The 26,114-nt window shown below is 41.3% G+C and overlaps 1 protein-coding gene and 1 long non-coding RNA gene across 7 annotated transcripts in view; one reads left to right on the forward strand and one right to left on the reverse strand.

The window, feature by feature from the left end:
- The window catches only part of fbrsl1 (fibrosin-like 1), a 387,345-nt gene extending 386,980 nt beyond the window's left edge, over window positions 1-365 (reverse strand). For 2 of the 5 annotated variants that reach the window (XM_007901766.2, XM_007901763.2), the window contains exon 1: window positions 45-365. In XM_007901766.2, coding sequence (XP_007899957.1) covers window positions 45-338 — 294 coding nt within the window. In that variant the 5' untranslated portion in view covers window positions 339-365. The remainder of the gene's footprint in view (window positions 1-44) is intronic. The other 3 variants (XM_007901762.2, XM_007901761.2, XM_007901765.2) reach the window with 2 other exon arrangements.
- Window positions 366-14,881: 14,516 nt separating this feature from the next.
- On the forward strand, window positions 14,882-24,461 carry LOC103183981. Of its 2 annotated transcripts, none has more exons than XR_488473.2 (3): window positions 14,882-14,988; window positions 16,380-17,053; window positions 24,324-24,461. It is a non-coding gene; the product is annotated as an uncharacterized LOC103183981 (long non-coding RNA). The 2 variants fall into 2 exon arrangements; XR_006085278.1 differs by having other exon boundaries at window positions 16,434-17,053.
- Window positions 24,462-26,114: the final 1,653 nt, after the last annotated feature.

A 26,114-nucleotide genomic window follows, 5' to 3' on the forward strand; every position in this document is an offset into this window, starting at 1 on the left:
GCCCAGTGCTGCAGGCGGAGGGGAAGGGCTCCTCTCTCTCTTACCTCCAGAGCTTCCAGGGTGGTGAAGCTGGCGATCGCGAACCCGTCGATGATGTCCTCTTCCTGAGAGCTCGATGCCCTTCTCTTGCGTCTGGGGGGGCGGCAGGAGCGGGATGAAGCCGGGTTGGCTGCCGTCTTACCGGGGCTGGTATTCCTGCCTTTGCCTTCCCTCTCCGAGCCCGAGGAAGGGCTGTGGGGCCGGGCATTGCGGCTCGCAGCCTCCCTTCTCCTCACCCTATCCCTCTGAGACCGGGATCGCCTGCTCTGCTTCAACCCACTACACCGAGGGCCCTCCATTTCTCAAATGTATGTGTGTGAGGGAGGGAGGGAGGGAGGAGGGGGAGAGAGAGGAGGGGAGTAAATCCTGGTGAGGAGAGAGAGAGAGGAGGGGAAGGGGGGCTTTAACCACACACAAAAAAATCCCACACATAAAATAAAAACATTGACAAAAAGAGGTAAAGAGAAATAAAATTTGGGGTTGTTTTCTTAAAATAAAAAGCCCCCCCACCCCCCCCTCACCAGAGGAAACAATGCAGGCCCGCGGCCAGCATTGAGGCGGGCGGGCGGGCGGGCGGGCGCAGGCGGGCGGGCGGGGAGACCAGGCGAGGCGGGCGGGCGGGCGGTCGGGCGGCGAGTGAGGGTGAAAAGTTTGCTGGGGCTGTGGGACGGGAATGCTGGGGTGAGCGGGCGGGCGGGCGGGCGGGCGGCGCGCGGGGCTTCTCCCTCTCTCTCCCTCTCTCTCTCTCCCCCTCTGTGTCTCTCACTCACTCACTGACTCTCTCTCTCTCTCTCTCACTCACTCTCTCACTCAGCACTTGCCGCTTCCAAGCCTCTCACACCGGCACATGCGCACTCCCTCCCTCTCTGCCTCCCGCACTTGCTCGCGTTCCCTCCCTCCCTCATTTCACGCACGCGCGCGCATCCGCACGCGCGCGCGCGCGCTCAATGCACGCACGCGAGCCGCCTCCTCTCGGCGCACACCCACCTGCACCAATGCGCTTGCGCGCTGAGGTTACGGGGGGGGCTTCTCTGGGTGTGTGGGCCGAGCCTGGGGGGCAGTGGCCAAGAATTATTATTTTTTGAGGGGCGGAGGACACCATCTCACAGTCCTTTCAACAACATCAGCAACAGCTTACACTTACATCGCGCCCTCCACGCAGGGCAGCGTCTCGAGCGCTTTACAGTGGTGGAGCCTGACTCCGAGCCGGGGGGACGGGGGCCGTGGCTGTAAGCACAGTCGAAGAGGAATGTTTCAAGCGGGACTCCTGCCCCCACCCTCCCTGCCCTCCACTCCTCCTGGTCACAATCCCCTGCTTGAGTCCAAATTCGCCCACAAATATACAGTCAATTCACTTTACAGTGTGTTCTGTGAAGCGCTTTGGGACGTCCTCCCGACGTGAAAGGCGCGTTGTAAATGTCATTTGTTGTTGTTATTGCGGGTCCACGTATGGAAGTATGATCAGTAGCTGGACCAAGGGAGGGGATATCAAGGGAGTGAGGGCAATTGTGCCCATTTTGTCTATTTTTTAATACATAGTATATGATGCTAATCCCCCATTTTGCTGACCACAAATTGCTGTCTTAAAATTTCTCTAAGAATATGACTTTTCTGCTTCAACATCTCATGAAACAAGAGTGGAGGCAGCTTGTACTGACAGGCTGTGCTCCAGCCCAAATAGACTGTGGTGTAACCAGTATTAATTCAAACCTTTTAAAAACATAAGTTTGCTGCACCACAACACACAGTAACAACCCATTAATTGACCCCACTTACCCTTGGTTTGCACTAACTAGAGTGTGTATATAAGTAGCCCTTCGTCAGATGTCCAGTCACGAAAGGAGGACCCTATGCCCCTTGAAGATAGCTCTCACAAGTACCAGAACTTCAAAGGAAATCCATATACTGTGTACAAAAAATCAACAGGTTGGTTGCTAAACATCTCCATAAAATTAGTTAATAAAATTACATTATAAAGGTGCTGGGAAGTCATTTGATTCTTTCCATTATCCTAATCCTTAGGGACCCTTTCCTCCCCATTGAAAATAAACTCCTCTAAGATCGCCTGCAACACACATTAGATTTCCTTCATATTCAATAAGGCAATGTGAGGGTTCAACAGCCACACTAGGAAGTTACCTCTTCGAATGAACTTGCACACCACCATGTTTAGTAAAATGTGATACACTTCTGTCCTTTGTTTTTAAAAACAATCAAAAAGATTCAGAATAGGGCAGTGGAGTAGCATGAAAGAGGCTGGTGAATTTAACTCATTGGGGAATTCAAAGTAGCACTGAGGGCTCTACAGTGGCTGCCATTGAAATTATAAAGGTTATACCATCAGACTGCTATGACATACATTTCTAAATGAATGTGTCACAAACTATCTGTGATGAGTATCCTCCATGTCAATGCTATATCCCAATCCAGGCAGAGGGCGAAACCTTGGGCAAGTTTCCTTACTCCACACAGAGCCTAATAATAGTCCCTCCAAAACCAAAAACAATAATAAATTGGTCATTTTCAATCTACGACTGTTTGTGGGGACATTGCTGTGCGCAATTGGCTGCCGCGTTCGCCCACAAATATATAGTCAATTCACTTTACAGTGTGTTCTGTGAAGCGCTTTGGGACGTCCTCCCGACGTGAAAAGCGCTATATCAAATGCAAGGATTATTATTATTATTATAATAATCTACAGTTCCCAATATCACCATTAATTTGTATTGATAGATTGGATGCATATTATCAATGTACAATAGCAAAGTTTTGACATATCATCAAAACCGGATGCATAAATGATTGAGTTCGGGCTGTAAACCAAGTAATAAAATACTAAAAACCACTGGTTTAATTAGTATCAATTTTGTACGGAATGTCAATGTCCTGGAATTTATGAAAGCGTGTCCATGTTCAACTAACAGCCAAGTTAGAAGCATGGAAAGGATACAAAACTAATGTAAGAAATGTAGCAATGGCTCTCTTTTCAGAATTCACATGATAAAAATATTTTTGGGGGTACCCTACAGTGCTCACATCTGTATTTAACCTAATATTTAACAAATATTGTTGCACTGGTGCAGCAGAAAAAAGTGAACACATTATTGCATACTGTAATTGCAGGCTGTATTATTTTTACCCCCTAAAACTACAGACAGTAAACCTATAAAAAGGGATAGTCAGAACGGCTCATGTTAAAAACAACAAAGTCCGTTATACGTATTACTGTAAATTCAGAATCTATATTGTAGCCTATTTTTTGAAAAATGTGACAATCTAGAAATCACTCAGATAAATGCCAATACAGTCATTTAGATAACTTCAATTATTATTGCAATAAAATAGATTACGATCACTTCAATATTAAATTGATGTTTCATATTCAAACAACTTTTTTTTGTAGGCAAGAGGTTATGTTTAAAATCACAATCAAGCCCATCCCTCAAACAATGTGACCAGCAACGCTACATGTTATTTGAAAGGTTTCTGGGCATTTCTGGGAACTAAATCAAGTTGGTGTTGGGAAGTTAAAAAGTGCCCAAATTTAAAGCAATGCATTAAAAAAAGCATGCAAGCTCTGTAGGATTCATTTGAAAATTAGGGTGTTACTTGTTTCCAGCACACATAAGCATACTCCAGGTAAAAGGTTATTGATAGCTGTCAATCTGGAGTATTATTGTCAGTTTTTCCTGTCTCTGAATGGCGTTAGTCCCTCTTGTCTTCTGCTCTCCTTCATAGCTCAAAACTATCCAAAAAAATTACATTCAGGTTACAGACGTTGACCTTTTTGTTCGCACAAATTCACTAACAATTTAATCTCAGATGAATTCAAAGCCATATATACACTAATCATGACACTACAATCATTCTGACTATGCAATGAATCACAATCTTTTAAAAATATAATTCAATGATCCCCTGCAATAGCTACACTAACAAATTATTGTTCTTTGGAAAATGATTCAAATTAATGAAATGCATATGATATGTCTTTCACCAAAGCAATGCTGTTTGCAAGCGTCAAATCCCAAGTCTTTAGCTACATTGAAACTTGATGACCAATGTTACTCCTTTCAATTCACGCATCAACATATCACAGAAAATCAGCTCAAGTGTGCAATGATGCAGTTTTAATTTGCCATTGACGAATGAATGTGTCACATTACGCTAACCACATTCATGTTATTAAAGTGTTTGTATGCTCACTTCCTTAAAAAGCATTACAATCATTTATTTACTTGCATACAATGTTCCTTTCTTTCTGATGGAAGTAGGCTGAACAGTGACCATCTTTAGTCTGTATGCATAATACAGAATCTGTTTGTTATCCTCTCCAAGACGCTACCCTGTGTGAAGGGCACTATATAAATGCAGGTTGCTGTTGTTGTGAATAATATTGCAACTTTTAATGAACCAATGCAGGATTTGACAATGTTTTAAAAAATATATTGTTTAGTTAACAAAGAAAATTAATTTTTGATAAATTATGCATTTTTTTTCAGTTTATAAAGATCATGGATCAGTTGTTAAAAATAATCCAGGATCTTGGTTAAATTCTTAATGACAATCAAACCAAATTACTGTCTTATTTGCACTGCATGAATTCTTGCAAGCAATCCTCTCTACTGCAGGCTGCATTGCAGGTCCCACTATTTCTCAGACAGGCAGATTAACTACTGTAAACCATAGAAGTAAACCTATGGCTCTCTGTAACACGGAAGTGCACACAAATCTGACCTGGTGCATCTAGCTTTCTGATTCTCTCCCACAGTGGAGATGCAACTCAGTGGCATGTGATGCTCATCCCTATTCCCTTCCCCCATGAGTAGGAGGTTGAAACACTGAACAGCAGTACATTTACAAAAAGTGTGGCTCAGGTTCTGTCACAGTACTGGTTTCATTATGTATAAAATCGACTTTTATGCACAGATATAGCTACTCCTTTTTGGATGAAAAAATAAAAGGCAATAGTGACTGGTATTGAAATTAATGACATGGTGCAATTTCAATGTGAGATTATAATAATAATAATCTTTTCATTTGATATAGCACTTTTCACGTCGGGAGGACGTCCCAAAGCGCTTCACAGAACACACTGTAAAGTGAATTGACTGTATATTTGTGGGCGAACGCGGCAGCCAATTGCGCACAGCAATGTCCCACAAACAGTCGTAGATTGAAAATGACCAATTTATTATTGTTTTTGGTTTTGGAGGATTATTATTAGGCTCTGTGTGGAGTAAGGAAACTTGCCCAAGGTTTCGCCCTCTGCCTGGAATTGAACTCAGGTCTCTCACTTGCAAAGCGAGTGCTCTAACCACTGAGCTACAGGACTCCATTACTGTAAACCCTGTTGCAAAACAGATGGAAAATTAATATCTTTATGAAATAATCTGCATTTTTGAAGATAATTCAATAATGCAATTATCCAACACAAACTGGTGCCTCATACAAAACAGCAATTAGTTGTTGTGGGAGGGGATAATCTCAGGGGAATTTTTAGAAAGGTCCTTCTTACATTCTCGCTACATTCCCTTATACATGGGGTATTTACCTCATTGCAGAGATTTTATTTCCTTTCAGCTATCCTCCAGCACTTCACTTTCTGAGTCATAAGGGAACAGGATTTACAGTCTTTACCTCTGAAAACATGTGATGGACTTGAATCTTACACTAGATTTTCTCTGCTCGAGTTCAGGGATAGGAGCCCTTTGTCAGATAAACTCCTGTAAAAGCTTTAGGAGCTACAAGTTTCAGACAGGGCAGGAAATAAGCCCTCAACTCCTTGCTTAGGAGTAGCACAGCAGTGATCTCTGTTCAATCTGGATCTGGTTTTCATTTAGGTCTTGGACTATCTCAACTGCCTATTTCCTGCTGCTTGTCATGGTTTACATCCCTTTCTCTCTCCACCTCCACACCCTTCCCCCGCCGGCTCTAATGCATCCACAGTTATCAGGAAAGTCCACTTTAATCTCTGGTAGACAGTATTTCTACACAAACATACATTTTGCTTGTTCCAGGTAAATGGAAGATGAAGAAACCAACCCCAATGATCATCCATTCCACACAAATGCCGATTTACCTGTCTCAAAAACTGGTTCAGGCCTGGGTTCATTTTGTTCTCTTACTCGCAGACTGGAGACCCCAGCAATTGGTTGCTGCAAACATGCGTTTAAGATTTAAAAACAGACCTCCAACTTATTAATAGGGTCTATAAGCAGTTTATAGACTGTTTCATCACACACCTGCAAACAGTTAATGGTGGAGGGGGGGGGGGGAAGAGAACTATAACCTATAATGAGCTCTTTGAACATTAAATAGTCCATTGCATGCAAATCTGCTCATCATAAATTAAGGAGCAATGGATGGATGCCAGAACTGTAGTGGAAAATTGAAGACAGGAAGATTGATGAAGGACAGCACCACGGTAGTCCTTTAACTGGCATGCTACCTCGAATACCTAGCAGGATTGGCTGACTGTCAATTCCTTCTAATTTGTTCACAGTTTTATTTGCTCATTTCCTAGTCTTTTGCAGTTTTCAAAGGTCACTCTTCACAGCTCAGCCAATATCTATCTGAACTGTAATGTTGAGAATGTATCACAGCCGCTGACCAAACATTCAAGGCCACAACTTGCCATCACATCATTAACAGCAACTTAAGACGATAACATCCTCCATCAAATTTCATACCATTCAACAAACGAACACTATTTTTTATCTTCTAACAATTAGTAAATATTTTATCATTTCATTTTCCTAATTCACAGGATTTGTCAATGCACACTTAAGAGAATACTTTAAGTTACAGTTAAAAAAGTGTTGCAAAATCTGCTAGTGCTCAGAGAATTGAACTTTTTTTTATTTCAAATGTGAAGTTTCATTATTAGCAACAAACAAGCAATTCCAGGCACGCTTTTTCAGGGAAAAGAAAATCAGTTAAGCTTAAAAAATGGTTACAAGTGCATCAAAGCTTTTGCTGCATGTGGCTAATTTCCAAAAAATTGTGCTTAAACTGTTTAAATTCATTAAGGGCAGAGTTTCTAAGCATTTAACATTATATGAGATGAAGTGTAAAAATAAAACTGAAACATTCTTTACATTCACGAATCTAATTAAAGCAGGAATTGTATTCCTATAATGCTGAGGTTGAAGAATTTACAGTGACATTTACCGAAAACCTGGAATCTAATTTTCCTTCCAAGCCTTATGCTGTATAACATGCAGTTTTTCAGTGATATGATTGTGTTGAACTATTTTCCACCTGATGCACTTAACATTTAAATCTAAATAACAGGATTGAAAAAAAATGAGAAAAAAAACAAAAAGGAAAGTATTGAATATCTTGTTAAGTCCAAGGATTTTAAACTGCAAGGTCTCTTTCCTAAAAGGAGCAGAGAAAATGGTTTATTTTCCATTCAAATTGAAATACATCGGGCAAATTTCTCAATTACTGCATGCTGTTTCTCATTGATCACAACAACCTCTTCCCCAAGATTTAATTCATCAGAGTATCTATTTCAGATTCTGTAATACACATGTCCTCTAAAGAACCGATTTATTCTCTTTTTCTAAGAGTGACCACTGGAATTATTTTTGATAGCAAATTATCAGCCTATGGACAAACTTGCTTGCCTCAAATAACAGAACTGACCTCAGTTATCAATACAATTTATGACCTTACCACTGGGAATAGCATGAGCAAATCTTACTGTGAACCAATGCCTACTGCCTACTTCTCTCCCACATTCTCACTCTAAATGGGGACCTTTGTGTGATTCCAGCGGGGGGAGGGGAAATCATTTGGGAAATCCTGTTTATTTTGCAGCAGTGAATCGTGTTGGAAAGGGTTCATTTGTGGACACAGGTGAGGCTATGATCAGACTTGACAGTGCCTCCTCCCATTTAAATAACAGATAACTCTCTCTGTCCTAATTAACGTGTGAAGAATGGTCACTTGGATGAGGTAGAAAAGACCAACCCCGGTGTCAGCACTTCAGAAAACAGACATTTTCTTGCTGGAAAAGTGCATGTGGAACTTGGCTTGGCAGTGATAATAATAATAATACTTGCATTTGATATAACGCTTTTCACGTCTTCTAGGCGTCTCAAAGTGCTTCACAAAATATGCTGTAAAGTGAATTGACTGCATATTTGTGGACGAAACGCGGCAGCCAATTGCGCACAGCAGCGTCCCACAAACAGTCGTGGATTGAAAATGACCAATTTATTGTTGTTTTTGGAGGGATTATTATTAGGCGTGTGGAGTAAGGAAACTTGCCCAGCAAAATACTTATTACTGTGTTTTTATTTTTTAAAATCTCTCAATAACTGGCTTTGCATGTGCGTTCAGAATGTTCTGGATTTGTTATCTGCCATCATCTCTGTACAGTATAATGTTGCTTTCCTGTACTGTATGCTGTATCCAGCACTCAATACTAAATCCATCCAATGCTACTTGATGTTGCCCAGAATGGAAACTGTTACCCACGGCGCACAACATCAGTGACACATTGGTTTGTGCTCCGTTATTCTATATGGGTAAAACTGGAATGCACCTTCGCAGATGAAAGCAATTTTCTGATCGCATCACAGCTGCCTGAGATGTATGCCAGGAATTTAATGGTGAGACTGTGTCACTTTTACAAGGGAATACATCAGAAGACTGCTTTGCTGCAATCTCAACAGTACTGATTCATCACTGGCTGAAGTGGTTTGAATCTGAATGCCTATAGAATGACTTCCCATTCCACTGCACGATTGGAAGCAGATATACAGTTTTAGTGGAGACAGAGTCAGGGCAGCATACAAAACACATCTGGGGGAATGTCTCGTCTTGGGCATCTGCCAACAGGGGCAAGGCCATGGCAATGACAAGAGGGGTAAACAAAATCAGAGAACAAGTAATTCCTGGTCAGTCTTACACAACTCCGTGCTCCCAACTCAGGAGCAACATTGGTAAAACCCTGTCAGGCAAAATGCTGGAGGTGAAATCACATCAAATCAAATCATATTTAAATATTTAACTTCTGAATGGATGGTGTGAGATTCAGAAATACCCCACAAGTGAAGCTCAGATGAGCAAATGCAGACTTTCACTTGTTTAAACGAGAGCCCAGTGAGTTCAAAATGGGAGATAATAAGACCATGCGTTCTTCCCAGAAACATCTGAATTTTCCTCACTGCCAGGAAGTTCCTTTGAATGTCATATAAGTGGAAAGCTCTAGAACCAGCAGGGTAAGTGCATTTATGAACTATGGATTTCTTTCTGGTAAAAGTTTGACTTTGTTGAAGAGAATTCAACTCAGATCCACATGACCCAAATTGAAGGTGATTTCCATCAGGATTTATACTGAGGGATCTCCCAAGTCAGTACATGTGCTGCAAGGTATTGAAAAGATTATTTTTATTAATTGCTAAAAATCCACAGGAGATTCACATTAGCTATTTATACCAAAAAAAGACAATGTGGGCATATCAGAAGGAAAAGGAGAGTGTTTGCTACATATAAAAATTATACTACTTTTCATGAACATATTTTATCTATCCTATGGCAGCTACCGGCTGATTTTAAATTAGGATTCATAGTCAAGCCCATCACTCATTACAGAATATTATCTAGCATCCATTTTTTGTTAAAGGTAAGAATATTGTTAGGAACTGCTATCTTCTCCTTCACATTATTCTTATTAAATGTAATTGTTCTGAAATGATAGTTAGGTCCTCACATAGGCTAACATCAAAATAATTCAGACTTGAACAGCTGTCGAAGCACCAGTACTGTTTACTTCCATCCTGAATGTTAGGGCTGATTTCCTTCTGCACACTGGGATATCTGTCATGTCCAACACACATCTAAAATTGAAAGCATGTTGGTTGCAGCCTGCAGATGGCTGCCAAAGGACCACCCACCCTCTTCACCTGGGAAATATTAAAAACGGAACAAATTATTTGTTCATTTTGCAGCCACTCTGACCTTTAGCTCAGCATCTGATCCCTACTCATCGAGTTTTTCACATTGCACACTTCAAATACCCACTGTGAATGGGAAACCCCATTTAAAAACACCTCTGATCCTCTTACATTCTTGGCCCATGTTATGAAAATAAGCCATAGAAGAATGACAGTACCTGTGCTAGGCCTTGATGGAATGACTCCATACAATTAAAAGACTGTCTATGGCTAGATTGTCTGCAATAATCCTTCTCTCTATCCCCTTTTGGTCTAAAATGTTGAACTTCCAACCCAACTTCTTTTCTATTCAGGCACACCTAGAAATACAATGCATAATAACATGTTGGTGTTAGGAAGTCACATTTTAAAAAAATGTGTTCAATTTCAAATTTGGTGAAAATACACACTTGTGGAAAATATTATGATCACATTTTTGGAAAGCAAACAAACTCTTTTACTTTCAACCTCTTAAACATCCTATTGAAATTTTCATTGAGTATTTCATGCATCAACACCATTGTGGTTTAGCAGTACAGTACGCGTCTCGGAAATCCAATTTCTTAGATTCATTGTCTTCGGCGGGATTGTTAAATAAAAAAGTTGTATTCGACACCGTCAGAACATTCACCTAGTGAGAAAGTACAATAAAAGGCTGTTCTGCTGTCGAGATGTCACCAAACCTATTCAGTCAGTGCTTCAATTTCTTCCAACAGAATAGTTTTCCATTGTGTACAATTGAGTATTCTTAACTTTCTAACACTTCACTTCAATGACAGCGTTTGGTACCAGCAATGAAGCTGAGAGCAGCAGTCTCTGTTGCTAAAATCACACCGAAGACAGTGGTTGAAGCAGCTCCATTTTTAGAAACAACACTATCACTTGACATTACTGAATCATTCTAATGAATTAAGCAGCAGAGCCAAAATGTTTTGACTAGGATTAGCAGTTGGCATGCACTAGCCATAATATTCACATTTATGGTTCTGAACTGGTTATAATTTTCTAGTCCTTTGTCTCCCCCAAATTCATACGCAACAAAACTCAATGTATCAAAACAAATGACAAACGCCCAAATCTTCAGGGTACATTATTTAATTACTCCATTCTTAAAGGTACGATGTCACCCTGTAAAGTGATTTCTACAGAGAGGAGTGTGTGCACAAGAAAGCAAGTGGTGACTGATCATATCTGTCTCAAGTGTATTCACTTTACATAAAATATCAGGGGAAAGTGAGACAAACACATGTTTGTCTTACAACAGATGAAGCTACAGGACTTGTGGAGTCCTGTAGCTCAGTGGTTAGAGCACTCGCTTTGCAAGTGAGAGACCTGAGTTCAATTCCAGGCAGAGGGCGAAACCTTGGGCAAGTTTCCTTACTCCACACAGAGCCTAATAATAATCCTCCAAAACCAAAAACAATAATAAATTGGTCATTTTCAATCTACGACTGTTTGTGGGACATTGCTGTGCGCAATTGGCTGCCGCGTTCGCCCACAAATATACAGTCAATTCACTTTACAGTGTGTTCTGTGAAGCGCTTTGGGACGTCCTCCCGACGTGAAAAGCGCTATATCAAATGCAAGGATTATTATTATTATTAAGTTTTGTGTTAAGTAATAAAATTATATTCTGCATATTTTTTCACGAGTAACACCTTCATTGAGTGTGCGTCACAATATATTTGTCAAACCACAGGAGGTTTATGTCTGGCCTAAACCAACTGAAACTGGGTATACCTTTCCAATGACTCTGTCATAGCCATCATTCTTGTCCACACTGTGAAGGTCAGAATGGGTGGTAGTGGAGTTCAATCTGCTGCAAACGAAAGAAGTTAAGGAAGGCAGATTATGGGAAAAGGGGAGTGAACACTAATTATTTTTGTATGCTTTGTGAAATAGGTCAGATTCCAAGTGTGACCTTTACACGTTTTAACATACAGTCACAATGGAGCAAGGAGTGGACGGAGCCTGGGCAGTGAATGAAGAACACATTCTTATCCAAAGGCTCCTTCCGAAACATCTCCAATGGATATCTTTCAAACTATTTTGACACAAAAAAAGTAAAATTTGATTTTTTAAAAATGTTTTACGGTCTCACAAAAAGAAACATTACCAATGGGTAACCAATGGTTCCTTTCTTCTCACCTATCCTTACTATAATGTAGCATAATAATAATAATAATAATCCTTGCATTTGATATAGCGCTTTTCACGTCGGGAGGACGTCCCAAAGCGCTTCACAGAACATATTATAAAGTGAATTGACTGTATATTTGTGGGCAAACGCGGCAGCCAATTGCGCACAGCAATGTCCCACAAACAGTCATAGATTGAAAATGACCAATTTATTATTGTTTTTGGTTTTGGAGGGATTATTATTAGGCTCTGTGTGGAGTAAGGAAACTTGCCCAAGGTTTCGCCCTGACCTGCCTGGAATTGAACTCAGGTCTCTCACTTGCAAAGCGAGTGCTCTAACCACTGAGCTACAGGACTCCAGCATGTAGGGATGCAGAGCCACACTTACTGGCAAGCCCTCCAATACCCTGTCCAAGACACCATCCCTCTTGTGTGAGCCAAGGCAGGGCGCGTCAATGTGTCATTTGACCCTGAGGGAACATTATAACAGAACCTTATAGCCTGTCCTCCCCCTACATCACACACGCAAACTTTTCAGCAGGGGTCACTGAATAACTCGGAAGAGCAGGAAGCACGGTGAATATTTCTGCTCCTTAACCCAGGAATAACAAGATGAATTGTAATATCATCACCTCTCTGGTAAATTGAGATCAGCTGTAACAAGGGATCCAACCTGGAACCTTCCTGGACTTGTGGTTCAATAACCATGTAGTGAATTCATCCACAGAGTATTTCTTAAATCCTATGTTTCAAACATTTTCAATGTTGTTTTAAGATCCCTCAGAATATACTGTTGACAATTCCTCTACCAAGTAGTAGTGTCTGCGGCAGTCACAACAGCTGGGTGAGAATGGTTAGCTTGTCCTCTGAGCTTCTCCCACGGAAAAGCTTTCCTTCCAAAGCTCAGCTGCCTTTCCCAGGTGGCTTAGCTGTGATCAGCTCAATATTAGCCTTTAGCCTTGGAAAACTGTAGCTGAAACTCAACCATTACACAGTACCACTTGGGTACAACAATAACAAAATTACATATGTATAGCGCCTTTCATGTCGGCAGGACGTCCCAAGACGCTGGACAATCAATGTACATGAGCACACTGCACTTAATATAGAATGATTCTTCATTCACATCATTTATTAAAGAAAATTTCTCACTTTAAAAGAAGACCCCATGTGAAGCTCCCACAATTTCAAAAAGGTCTGGTACTCTCATCCTGAGAAGAAGTCTGCTTATTTTATCACACAGATATAAGCAATCTTGCATTATTTCAATTTTTGGACTAACAAAGACACAGCTATAGACTGCCAAAGCACCAAAGCCAATTAACAGTTTGTACTTACAAGAGTAATTGGCTTAGGCTACAACTCAGGTTGGTTGACAAAACGCAAGCAACAAAACCATAAATCATCCAAGAGCAAAGCAAACCACACCACAGACAATTCAAACACTCAAGCATATAGATGTTATGAAAGCCATCAAACTTTAGTTGGAATTGAATCTTTTAAATTGTTTAAACTTGTTATACGTTACCTTGGCAGGACAAAGATCAGCAAACAGATTTCCATGAATAGATGACTCTATTATCTCTGACAACATACAGAGTGACACGGAGTATACGAGGTGAACAGCTAACAGGCTTCTTTCATTTTTTTGCTAAGAGCACCTCTTTAAAAATACAAATCATTGTATTGACGTGGCAGCTCTCTACATCACCTTAAGATGATACCTTGCAAACACATTCAATTACTTTGAGTAATTACTTCAACAACAGCAAATTACATATGTATAGCGCTGTTCTCTTCAGGAGGACGTCTCAAGGCACTAACTTCTAAACGTTAATAATTCTATTTATCACTAAAAGGAAGAGGTTGTAGCTCTTTCTGAGTCATGGTTCATTTACAAACCTGCTGACTGGGAACAGCCAATTTCCCAACAGGGTCACTCTCTCTTCATCAAGCGTGTGAGACTTGAGCTCACAGTCTACGCTGATACTCCAGCAAAATACAAGCAGCTCTAAACTGTCAAATGTGCCATTTTTTCAGATGTTAAACCTAGGTCCTATCTACTTCTGTCGGGCAGTAAAGATATTGCTGGAAAAGAGATGTTTCTCCAGGTGGCCTGTCCAGCAATCTTCCTGATTACTTGGTCATTCTCTTCAGTGGCTGAAGGTAACGGCTGCCTAATTTCCTTACAAAACAAAGACCCAACACTGAAAAGTAGTTTTGTGTGAAGCACTTTGGGGAATTTTGATCTGATTTTATGTATTTTTTAGATATAAAAATCTTATTTAGTTCCCACTAAAACTAAACCATTGTGGTGCCAGCCTGGCCAATAAAGTGCAGTTTTTTACAGTAAGTTCCATGGGAAGCATAAGACAGGGCACGTTTCATCCACAAGTGGGCTTTTTATCCAGAGTTTTCACAATGGGTGTATAGTGGTTTGACAACTGCAACTTTTTCTCCCTCTTTTGTTACCCAATGAGCGTGTGTTACATTTTGCAAAAGTCCCACATTATCATCTAAAAACATTACTGGGAACAATACGCTCTGTGTCTGTCTCAGTCGCATTCCCAGTGGGACTGACGTCTCCATCGAGAAATAGTTCCGGTCGGCCTGACCCTTTACACCTTTGTGACGCTGCCGCATTAATCCGCCTGTCTGGTGGCTTCACGGCGCTGCTTCCTGCGCGGACTACGCGGCTGAAATGAACGAGGATCAGTTTCATTTCAGTTTGTGTGTGAGTCGGAAGATGCCTTCAGTGGGAGTCGCACCGCAGTCAGACTTCAGTCCTCACATTATTAACAAAAAAGCAAAAATAAAGCAACGGTTGGAATCTCCTAACATTTTGGACGTCGACGAACAGGTCAGATTTTGCTTTGAATACCGGGAATACGTTGGTTTGCACTTTTTAAGATATTATTTAGTTATTAAGAATATTTTTCTACGTTTAAATTCAGCAACTGAAAACTGCCGATACCAAGTCAACCCGCAAGTGTGTGCGTGAAACACTGGGATGTCTTTCAAGACGAATCCATTATGAAGATATTTGTAACATAAATCTCGCAATGTACAAACTGACTGTTATATTTTAGTACTATAATGAATTGGAAATAGTGCGGTGTAAAACAGCTGCCAGTGTCGATATTAAATCATTGCTCCGGATTATAGTCGCAGACTTTGTTTTACTGTAATGGAATGGCATTTGGGAGCCACGTTATCAGCCACATATACAAAAAGAGCAGTTACGCCAATTAGCTCAAACGCTAAGTATTTCAGAAATCAAAATCCACTTCAGTTCGGAAAAAAATACTTATTTGTATAAAAGGAAAAGGTTGGGGAGAGAAACGGGGGGACAGTAGGATCGTATGTACAATGTATTGCGCGACACCCTAACTAACTGTTAGAGGGAACACTGGTGCTTGTGAGAAACACGAGAAAGATGCAGTGAGAAACGAGGGGAGAACATAGAACAAGTAAAATCAAAAGTGAGAGAAATGGGGGGAGAAGAGGTCGACAGCGAGAGAAGAAGAAAGGTGCATTGCCGGAGTTGGGAACACTTTAGAATGTAATAGAGGGAGAGAGAGACTTAGCATTGAAAGACATAAAAACACACACATCAGGATTTTTAAATTGAAGGGTGAGTAAAAGGGGAAAGAGATGGAGAGAATTTGTAAGAATGTTTCCCGCTAGAATGGAAAGGGATAATTCCTGACTCTCTCTGCGACTCGTAATCCGCGAATAGAAAGTGAGTTTTATAGTCTGTATAGTAATTTATTGTAATTGTAGAGTTTCAATATCAGGGCTTCGGTAGAATGATTTCAAGGTGGTGTGAAGAGATTTCCCAGAAGAGAAAGAAACGCTGGGAGAGTGTGATTTAAACAGGGAGCTTTCATTTATTTATCGCTGTACGTAGGCTAGTTCAATGAGATCGACACGATATTGATGGTAGAGCATTTAAGATATATGTTGGTCATTTAATTTTCGCCATCAAATAGTCAACAGGTGGTAAGCTGTCTTGATTGAAATGGATGACTTTCCCTTTAAGTAATGCTTAAACAAAAACGATCGGAATGAAAGAATGACAAGAGGCACTGAAGTGAGTAAAATATAGTGGCCTCGTAAGTAGTCATTGCTCTCAGAAGAGGGACTGTAACTTGTAACAAAGTGAGAAGACATACACTGTGACTGCAGTTTGCTTTTTATTGTAGCTTTGGCAGTTTATTGTTAATGTGTGTGTGTTCGGTTGATCTGCAGAGGTTCCCTTTGGGTGAAGTGCAATGAGGATTCCTGTTGATTTTTTCCATTCAGCCCAGGACTGACTCGGGCTATTGACTCTTGGAATGAAAACCGGAGAAAGAAATCCCGCCTGGGAATGTTACTACAGCTGCTCGTATCAGCAGAAGCTCAAACCAAAAATCAAAGGTACTGCACTGATCGATGGTAAAATTCAATTTATGGATTCTTAAGTGACGACTTTTCAAGCGTCCTTTTATTTGAAATATCAAAGGCGTTTGAACAGCGGTCTGGACAATGGGAGGAAATGATATCTGAACAGATCTGTGAAAGCAACTGCTGGAGAGCACAAATGATTTTCCTCACGGACTGGATATAATTGGTCTTACAAGTGTATCAATGGCAAATGTCAGGTATAAACACAAGGTGCTACAATCTGAAGGAGACACTGTTCATATAAATAGTGATTAAACTTGACAGCAGTTCCCTACCCATGACTCGCATTGAGATGTTTTGACCTGAGAAAGCTGAAGAATCCTGCAATGCAAGTTCATGATTTCATTATCAACAATATCCCTTCTGGGAAGGAGTGGCCAACAGTTTTGGGAGAAGGAAGTATTAATTCAGTGGGAAGCCGGAGCTGAGAGAAACTAAAGGGCTTTGCGATGGTTTGGAAACAATATCAGAAGAGCCCGGTGGGTAGCTGCTGTTTTTTGTGATTGTTTCAATAGCTTTCTACTTTGTCTGTGCAGAACTTACAATCTGAGAAATGACTGAAGCTGATTCTTGAAACCAAGCTGTTGATAATTTAAAACAATGTAGAGTGAATGACCTCATCCTATTCCCAGAAACGGGAAACTGCAGCCCCACACTCGCACTGTTTCAAAGCTTTGTGATGTCCACAAGCTCTTGGGGAGCCAATCCCAATTGCCAGTATACTAACTGAACACATGTGGGCACATTAAAAAGGCCCACAGTGAAAGTGGTTATGGTTGATAATAACTGGACAAGTAGATGGTAATAGATCAGAAGGCCAGGGAAACAGTCTGATTAAATGTTGGGATGGACAAGTTTAACAGCAATGCTAATCCAAACTACTTGTGTGGCATTCACTGGGCACCATCTCCAGTTCATACAGAAGCCATGGGATTGGGTGAGATCTGTCTTTCAGATGAGATGTTAAACCAAGGTCCCGTTCCATCAGTGGATGTTAAAGATACCATATCACTATTCCAGAAGAGAATCAATCAATTGGTCATTCACTGCTGTGTGGAAATTGGAGGCCACATTCACTCACAAAATAGTCACTACACTTTACAGTAAATCCTGTGAAGCGTTTTGAGACATCTTCCCAATGTGAAAGGTTCTGTATCAAATGCATGAATTATTATTGGTTCAGTACTACATTATTGCTCTGCAATTAGGTTTATAAATCTAAAGCTGAGTCTTGAATCATTTCTCTTTTTTTAATTACCTTATAGAAAACATCAATGTCAGAAATAATAATATAATAATCCTTGCATTTGATATAGCACTTTTCACATCTTCGAGACATCTCAAAGCGCTTTGCAGAATACTGTAAAGTGAATTGACTATATTATTTGTGGGCAAAACGCAGCAGCCAATTGAGCACAGCAGTGTCCCACATACAGTTGTGGATTGAAGTGACCAATTTATTACCTTTTCTTCTTGAGGGATTATTATTAGGCATGTGGAGTAAGAAATGGAGTTCCAGTGTGATTTTTACACATTTGGGGCTTGATTGGATAGAGCCACTTGTATGTAATGCCATTGAATCACTCACTTTCTAACAGTCATGTTACTTTGAGACCCACGATATTCTCAGTTTATCAGATGGAAGAGGCCGGGCAAATAAAACTAGAGTAAAACTTTAAAGTGGCTACTTGCTTTGACAAGGCAAAGTAGCAGCTGACCCACTCACAGTGCTGGACCATTGCCATTGGTATGACATATCAGGAGACCTCAGAGAGCTAACAGTCTGACACGTATTGCTATCGTGCAATACTAGTAATCAAATATCCTAAAGTGCTTTCATATTCAATGAATGCTATTTAAGCAGAACGTGGAACTACTTGCCCGAGGTTACTAAGAAATTGTGGTCACATTACAGCTGATGGAGATCTCGCCTTGTTGGGAAAGATTCAATCTTTGACCTTTACTAAAACGATTTCTGTATTCCTTCTGAATGCTGACCAAGAAATGTTGATGTAGAGAGTCCTAGATATCAAACAAAGATGCTTATTACCCTGATCCTAACCGAGATGTGGAGGAGAATGGAACATTGGAGCAAGGGTCATCCACACTTGTGCACCCCCTGGCGACTGGATTCAGATCAGACAAAAAGCTGCTCCTCTGCAGTTGCTATTGATTTCTATTCACGGTCTGGGCTAAGACACTGTCCAGAGGGCTGCTGGCCCCTGCGGAACAGAATAAGTAGCCTCAGTGTAAGTCGACTTGCCTTCAGGAGAAAGTGAGGGAGAAAGGAGCTTTTTTTTAAATAAACTTTTTTTTCATCCAAAACACAGCTAGTAATTAATAAATGCACTCTTTCTTGGGTAGAAATTTTACCTGGGTCTAAAATTACTCTATTTTCTTAGGATTTCAGAGCATCCAGAAATTTGCAAATTCTTAATTTTAAACCTGTTTTTTCCCCCAATATCTTCTACAGAAAAACAGCATGAAAGTTGAGACTGAATTCAACAATTTGCTAAATTCTGGTCACTCTGAAATGCAATACAAACAGAGTAAATCTAGATCCAGGTGGAATTTCTCCTCCAGTCTGTGTCTAGGGTAGTTAAAAGTATCACTAGGAATTCTAAGTTAATTCAAAAAGCTTTAATTACCATGAGATTTTTTGCAAATTCATTAACAACCTTTAACTCTGCAATTGTAATTGTATTAAGGCAGACTATTTGGGAGGTTTAATGATCAGCCCACATTTGTAACAGGATGTTCATTTCCTGTGATGATTGCCCCTTATGTTGAATAGCCACAGAGCTGAAGAATCGTTTAATGTAAAACCTCCACTGACAATAAATCAGTGGGTGATGGAGTATAGGAGGCAATACATCTCAGATGGGTTTCAGTCGCTCTCCCACAACAAAGGGAGGAGAGTTCACTTTGTCACCACTTAAACTTGTCTTGGAAAAAAACTGAAAAGGCATCCACTAATGTAATGACATTTTGGTGTCCAGATTGACAGACTTAAGTGGTCTGTGATGAGAATTAAAGATAACCGATCAATCAGAATAATTTCCTGTGTGTACGTTATTAAACATCCTCGGTGTTCAGCACTGGGAATAATACTGAAGATCTCTTTCTGTTCAGAGTATTTTCCAATATGTACAAGGTCAGATAAAGTTCATTTTAACTAGCCGCAGGAGCAACAATAAGTGATCCAACAGGACACATTTCAACATACTCAAACAGCAATACACTGAACTAAACCATTTCACTCTTTCCTGTTTACAGCAGAGAACCATAACGATTGCTATCCTAGTATTGTCTGTGTGCAATGTTCTGAGACATCCTCCCGATGTAAAAGGCACTATATAAATATATATTATGCTGAATCCTTAATCCTGTTTTCTGTGATTGTATTGCCTCTCCCTTTCTGCTTCACTAAATTTCTAATCCAGTAAAGCACATTACATCCTCGATTTGAGAGATTTTAGCAATTGACACCATGCCATCTGAGCAAATAAATGTTATGGAAAGAATTTGAAAGTAATAATAATCCTTGCATTTGATGATTCGATGCATCGCCTTATCACATGAATGTCTCAGAGCGCTTCAGGTTTTTATTTGTTTATAGGCAAATGTGACAGCCAATTTACGAAAAGCTATTCTGTACAAACTGCCATGCAATGAAGGATCAATTTTTTTTCTCTTGGGAATTAGTGGTTATCAAGAGAAACTCCCTTCTCTCATCAAATAGGGCATGGGATCTTTAAAAACTTGGCAAACAAGACCTCAGTTTAATGTCTCACCCAAAGTATGGCACCTCTGACAGTACAGCCAACCTGGACATGCGGGTTGAATCCAGAACCTTCATACTCAGAGATGAGTGTTGCCAACTAAACTGTGTACCACAATAATTGGTCATTTCACTGATATAAATCTTTTTATTCAATGATTCATGCAATTATTAGCAGAACATCATTTCTAATTTATGAACATTGTATGAATATTCAAACAGCTATTGCACTCCATGTATGGAATGTGGAGAGAAGAGTATTCCAGCAATGCTCACTGACTGTGCATAACACAGGAGGCACATGGTTTGGTAATAACAAGCAGTCAATCTGTTTTGCTGGTCTTGAATAGGTTGGAAAGTTGACGGTGTAGAATCAGTTTTGCAATTTTGCTTCTGTTCATCAGAAGTAGTGAACACAGTGTGTCTGAAACCTCGCCTGCAGCTTTATTCAGATCACTGGGGCAAGCAGCCTGCTCTTCAATACACACTCACTCATCCTGCGCAACATGAGCAGCACATTGGAGGTCTGAGAGTTCTGCCATCTTCTTGGTTAGCTGCACAATCTATGCCTATGACATATCTTATACCCAAGCGCAGTGGAGTCCTTATAGGGAGGTAAAGATAACAGTGGGATCTCCATTATTGAAATATTGCAGATATAACATCTACTGTGTATTAGAAGAGAGCACTGTAATACATTGAGGTTAAGATAACATTATAAGCTGTGAGAGCAATACTCAAGTGGCTTATTATCAACATCATCTTGAGCTTCAGATCCTTTACCTTCTGGAAACAATCTCCATGCAGCAGAGTTATTTTTTGCATTACTGATTCTATTATTGAAACTATTTTTTGCTGGTGGATAAGATGAATGTTACGCTCCTGCAATTGAATCACACAATGAGACCTGCTGTACAAGGCTTCTGTTCTCTACCACGTCCCGACTCCTCCATCCCCCCCGCCACCCCACGCAGGTCATCTCCTCCAACCTTCACTATGAGGAGATGCTGGATTTCCTTGAATCCAAAATCAAGGGAATCCGCTCCGCGGTCACTTCCCCTCCAACTTCCCCCCACCCCCTCCCTCCCACACTCCGACTCCTACCCATCCTCCCCTACACACCTTCGAACCCGTTTCCCCACCCTCTGTCACCAAACTCATCCTGTCCCTGAAACCTACCACCTGCTCTCTTGACCCCATCCCCACTCCACTCCTTATCTCCCAGCTCCACTTCCTTGCCTCACTTATCACAGACATCATCAACCTGTCCCTCTCCTCTGGCTCTGTTCCCATTCCCCTAAAAACTGCCACCGTCACTCCCACTTTGAAAAAACCCTCCCTTGATGCATCGCAGCTATCAAGCTACCGGCCCATCTCCAACCTCCCCTTCCTGTCCAAGGTCCTTGAACAAGTTGCCGCCTCCCAGCTGCGCTCTTTCCTCTCCACCCATTCATTATTCGAACCCCTTCAGTCGGGTTTCCGTGCTGTCCATAGCACAGAAACTGCCCTGGTCAAGGTCACCAATGATATCTTGACCATCTGCGACCAGGGCTCCCTCTGCCTCCTCGTCCTCCTCTACCTATCAGCAGCATTCGATACGGTCGACCACGCTATCCTCCTCCACCACTTGTCCTCCCACCTCAACCTTCAAGGCCCTGTCCTTGAGTGGTTTAGGTCGTACCTCTCCCACCGTCTTCATTTTGTTTCCACAAATGGCTTTTCTCCAGCCCCCGTACTGTCTCGTGTGGTGTCCCTCAGGGCTCGGTCCTCTCCTCTTCACCCTCTATATGCTCCCCCTTGGTGACATGATCCGCAGACATGGGGTTAACTTCCACATGTATGCGGATGACACCCAACTCTACCTGTCCTCCTCTACCCTCAACTCCACGACCCCCGATGTCCTGACAGCTGCCTGTCCGACATTGAGTCCTGGATGAGAGATAACTTTCTTCAGCTCAACGTGCCTAAAACTGAGGCCCTCCTGATTGGCTCGCGTCAGCGCCTCCGCACCTCAGGCGCTGCCAGCATCAGCATCCAAGGCTGCACTCTCCACCTCTCAAAGCCAGTCAGGAACCTCGGCGTTCTGTTCGACCCTGAGTTGTCCTTTCTTCCTCATATCCGCGCCACAACTGGCACCGCCTTCCATCACCTCCGAAACATGGCCAGACTACGGCACTACCTCACCCCTCACGCTGCTGAAACTCTGGTCCACGCCTTTATCACCTCAAGGCTGGACTATGGGAACTCTTTCCTCGCCGGCCTTCTGGGCACCTCCCTCCACAAGCTGCACGTCATTCAGAACTCTGCAGCTCGTGTACTGTCCCGCACCAGGCTTCGCGACCACATCACTCCCACCGTCGCCCTCGCTCGCCTCCACTGGCTCCCCATTCCCCAGAGGATCGAATTCAAGATCCTCATCCTCACCTACAAGGCCATTCACGGCCTTGCTCCCTCTACCTCTCCGACCTACTATCCCCCTACTTATCTGCCCGTACCCTCCGTTCCTCTGGCTCCGGTCTGCTCCACATCCCCCGCCCTAACATCGGTGGCCGGGCCTTCAGCCTCTCAGCCCCTAGGCTCGGAACTCCATCCCCCAGTGCCTTCGCCGCTTCCTCCCTTTCCTCCTTCAAGGTTGGTCTCAAGACCTTTCTCTTTGACCGTACCTTCAGCTCCCCTCTCGAATCTCTACCCCCTCCTCGCTCCCTCCCCTCCCCCTGACCATTCCCCCCCCCCCCCCCCCCGCTTGGGTCCTGACCCAACTGTCCAGCGCCTTGGGACGTCCTCCCGACGTGAAAGGCACTCTATAAATGAAATCTTGTTGTTGTACTAGTATTTATTTCATGCGCTATTTTTCATCCTCAGCAAAGTATTTCTTGTCTAGATATGAATATGATTTACTATTGAAAGGGCCCAATCGGAATTCGCTGCAATGAGCAAATAGCCTACAGTGACCCATCTTTCTGTGAGACTGGCTTGAAATTGTGTGCATTTGCACTGGAGTTTCTGCTGTATCTTGGCCAACAATTCCCCAGATAAAATGAGTCACTTTGTGGCTGTTTGTGGGGCATTGCTATGCCCAAATTGGCCTTTAAATACACTGTCACTTACTTTGCAGAAAAGTCCTATGAAGTGCACTGAAATGTCTGATGTTACTGGCACTGTATCAAATGCAAACACCAAATTAATGTTTAGAAACAAAATTATTGTGGGAAACTGTATTAGGAGCATAAGAAAACAGGAGGAGGCACCCAGCCCACTGCGCCTGTTCCACCTAGTTATTGAAGATTCTTTCAATTCAAAATAAAGTTGTTCATCTGTTTGCCATAAACACCAGCAAATGAAGATTAACAGTCTCAGGCATGATACAGAAGCGCTGGAGCAGTTGGCAAACCAAGATTTATGCTTTATAGCACACTTTATGTTAAGTGTAGAGTTGTAGCTGTCATCAGGCAGAGCTCTATAATGCAGTCAATATTTATCACAGTCTGGCTATCACTGGTTTTCACAAAATCAAACAAATACAATATCATTTGAGATCTGACCTGAAACTAGTATTATTTTACTAAGATTTCAAGAAGAGTTCCTGCTATGTAACATTAATGAATCCATTATAGTGGCACTACCAGTGCAATAGAGGTGGTATTGTGCAGGTCCATCAGTGGACAACACTAAGTTACATAAATTGCTCTTAATATTGGGTGGGGGGAGTATACCCTCAGTATGCTCACTGAGGGTAAAATGGATAACTGGAAGCCTACATGCTCCATCATTGCTAGGATTTACCGATGTCCAAGAACACATGTAGCAAAATAAAACCAGTGACTGATCCAATCTTGCTTTTTGTTGCACGAGAGACACACTGGAGCTACATTGCAACTTAGTTATGTTTTCTGCTGTAATGAAAGCATCAAGCATATTGACACCTTAACACTTCTCTGCTATTAATGGATTTCTCTGCTTCCTTTCAGAAGATGACCAACACTTGCTAAAAATTGAGACTACCTTGGCATGTGTCTAGGAAAGCTTCTCAACAATAAGGCATTAGAAGATTTTCAGGTGCTGTCCAAATTTAATCCATCAATGAAGAACAACATTTTTTTAAATTCAATATACACATCATTACCGTTAATTAAGGTCCCTGTAATCATAATGTGTTCTGGCCAACAATTCTCTAGATAAATTGGTCATTCACCTCATAGCTCGTAGTGGGATTTGGCTGTCTGCTACATGACTGCTGTGTTGTCTACAAAAAGTCACTACACTTGACAGTAATTATTGGACACTGAAACACTGTGATATTGTAGGCACCATAACAAATGCAATAAGTCTTATTATCTTGCCAGCAGAGTTCATAAGAACTGGCACTGAGCAGAAACCAAATTGAAAACAAAGCTGATCAAAGGAAAGGAAAAGGCAGATGAAAAATAAAGACATGAGAGGGAGGGGTGTGGAAATGCTACATAAGGAATAAATGATTTAGGAATGAAGGAGCCTTCACACATTAAACTTTTTATGAGTGAACAATAGGATCATTTAAAAGGTACAAATATATCAATGTTGGCACATTCAGCACTGGCAAGATTAAATGCTTTGACCCTTTTACACATTAAGAAGGGGAATTACATGACAGGGTGGGAGAAATTGTACAGAAATAAACAAATAGAAACAAAAATAAGTGGTTAGAAATCACTAACAGAGTGGGTTGCACTAAAATGAACATTCTTACCCCATCCCTGTGATTGTGGTGGGTCATAACAATCACAGATTTTACAGGGCTATTTTATATTAATGTTTGATCAGCTGCCATTCTTGTGCTTTGTTTGCTCTTTGGGTTCAGAGAATATTCCCACTCTGAATTGGTTGTGGTTACTTTGTTGATATTTATATTACAAACTCCCAAACTGATATGCTGAAACAAGCTTGAGGTCTGTGACTTCCTTCAAACAAAAAGCTTCAAAATAAGAACTGAAATAATTCCGAGTGTGGGTGATGAGTGATTCAATAAAAACTAGCCAACAATCTGGTCCCTTATTCTCCTTCCTGTTCAGATGTCTGACTAGAATGACTGAGATTTGTGTTCTAAATATTAATATAGTCTGGCTTCTAATTCTGGCCACAATACCCATTAGCTATTGTATTGCATCAAATATCAGACAACTGAAAGGAAAATGGAGATGCAAAAACAACATGAGGGACAGAAAATCATGAAAATTGATTCCCCACAAGGTCAGGGTAAATTTACAATTTTTAAAGTTAAATTCCGGAAGAGTAGTTAAAAAATAAAGTGTGCACAGCATTTCTAAAATGGAGATTAGGTGAGATAGGTTGCTTTGATGGATTACTTTCTGAATTCAGTTCTGCCTTTGGGAGACAGACAGGCAGCACAGGCAGTATGGTTACCCTGCTTGGTGTCAGGCTGTTGTCACTCTGCAGCCTCAGGTTGCCTGGAGAGACAAGAGCGTCAAACAGTTCTTTTGAGGACATAAACTCCCTTCCCATCAGAAGTGAGACTTGGAGCCAATTTAAACTCTCTTCAAAAAGCAAGATTTTGGGCTGCGTTAATGATTGTAGCACAAGATAGATTTAAGTTATTTTTAAACTGGCATTGTCTTCATGAAAATTGTTTGAGAAACTTCTTTTTGTCTCTGTAAAAGACACAAAAAGAAATTCACAGCACAAACTGTGTTATACTCACTGTCTTTACTGCAATCAAAATGCTGGTGGCAGAAACGTGCTGCAAATCTTTCTATATTCATAAA

This window comes from Callorhinchus milii, unplaced genomic scaffold, assembly GCF_018977255.1.
Source record: "Callorhinchus milii isolate IMCB2004 unplaced genomic scaffold, IMCB_Cmil_1.0 Scaffold8, whole genome shotgun sequence".
NCBI classification, from domain to species: Eukaryota; Metazoa; Chordata; class Chondrichthyes; order Chimaeriformes; family Callorhinchidae; genus Callorhinchus; species Callorhinchus milii.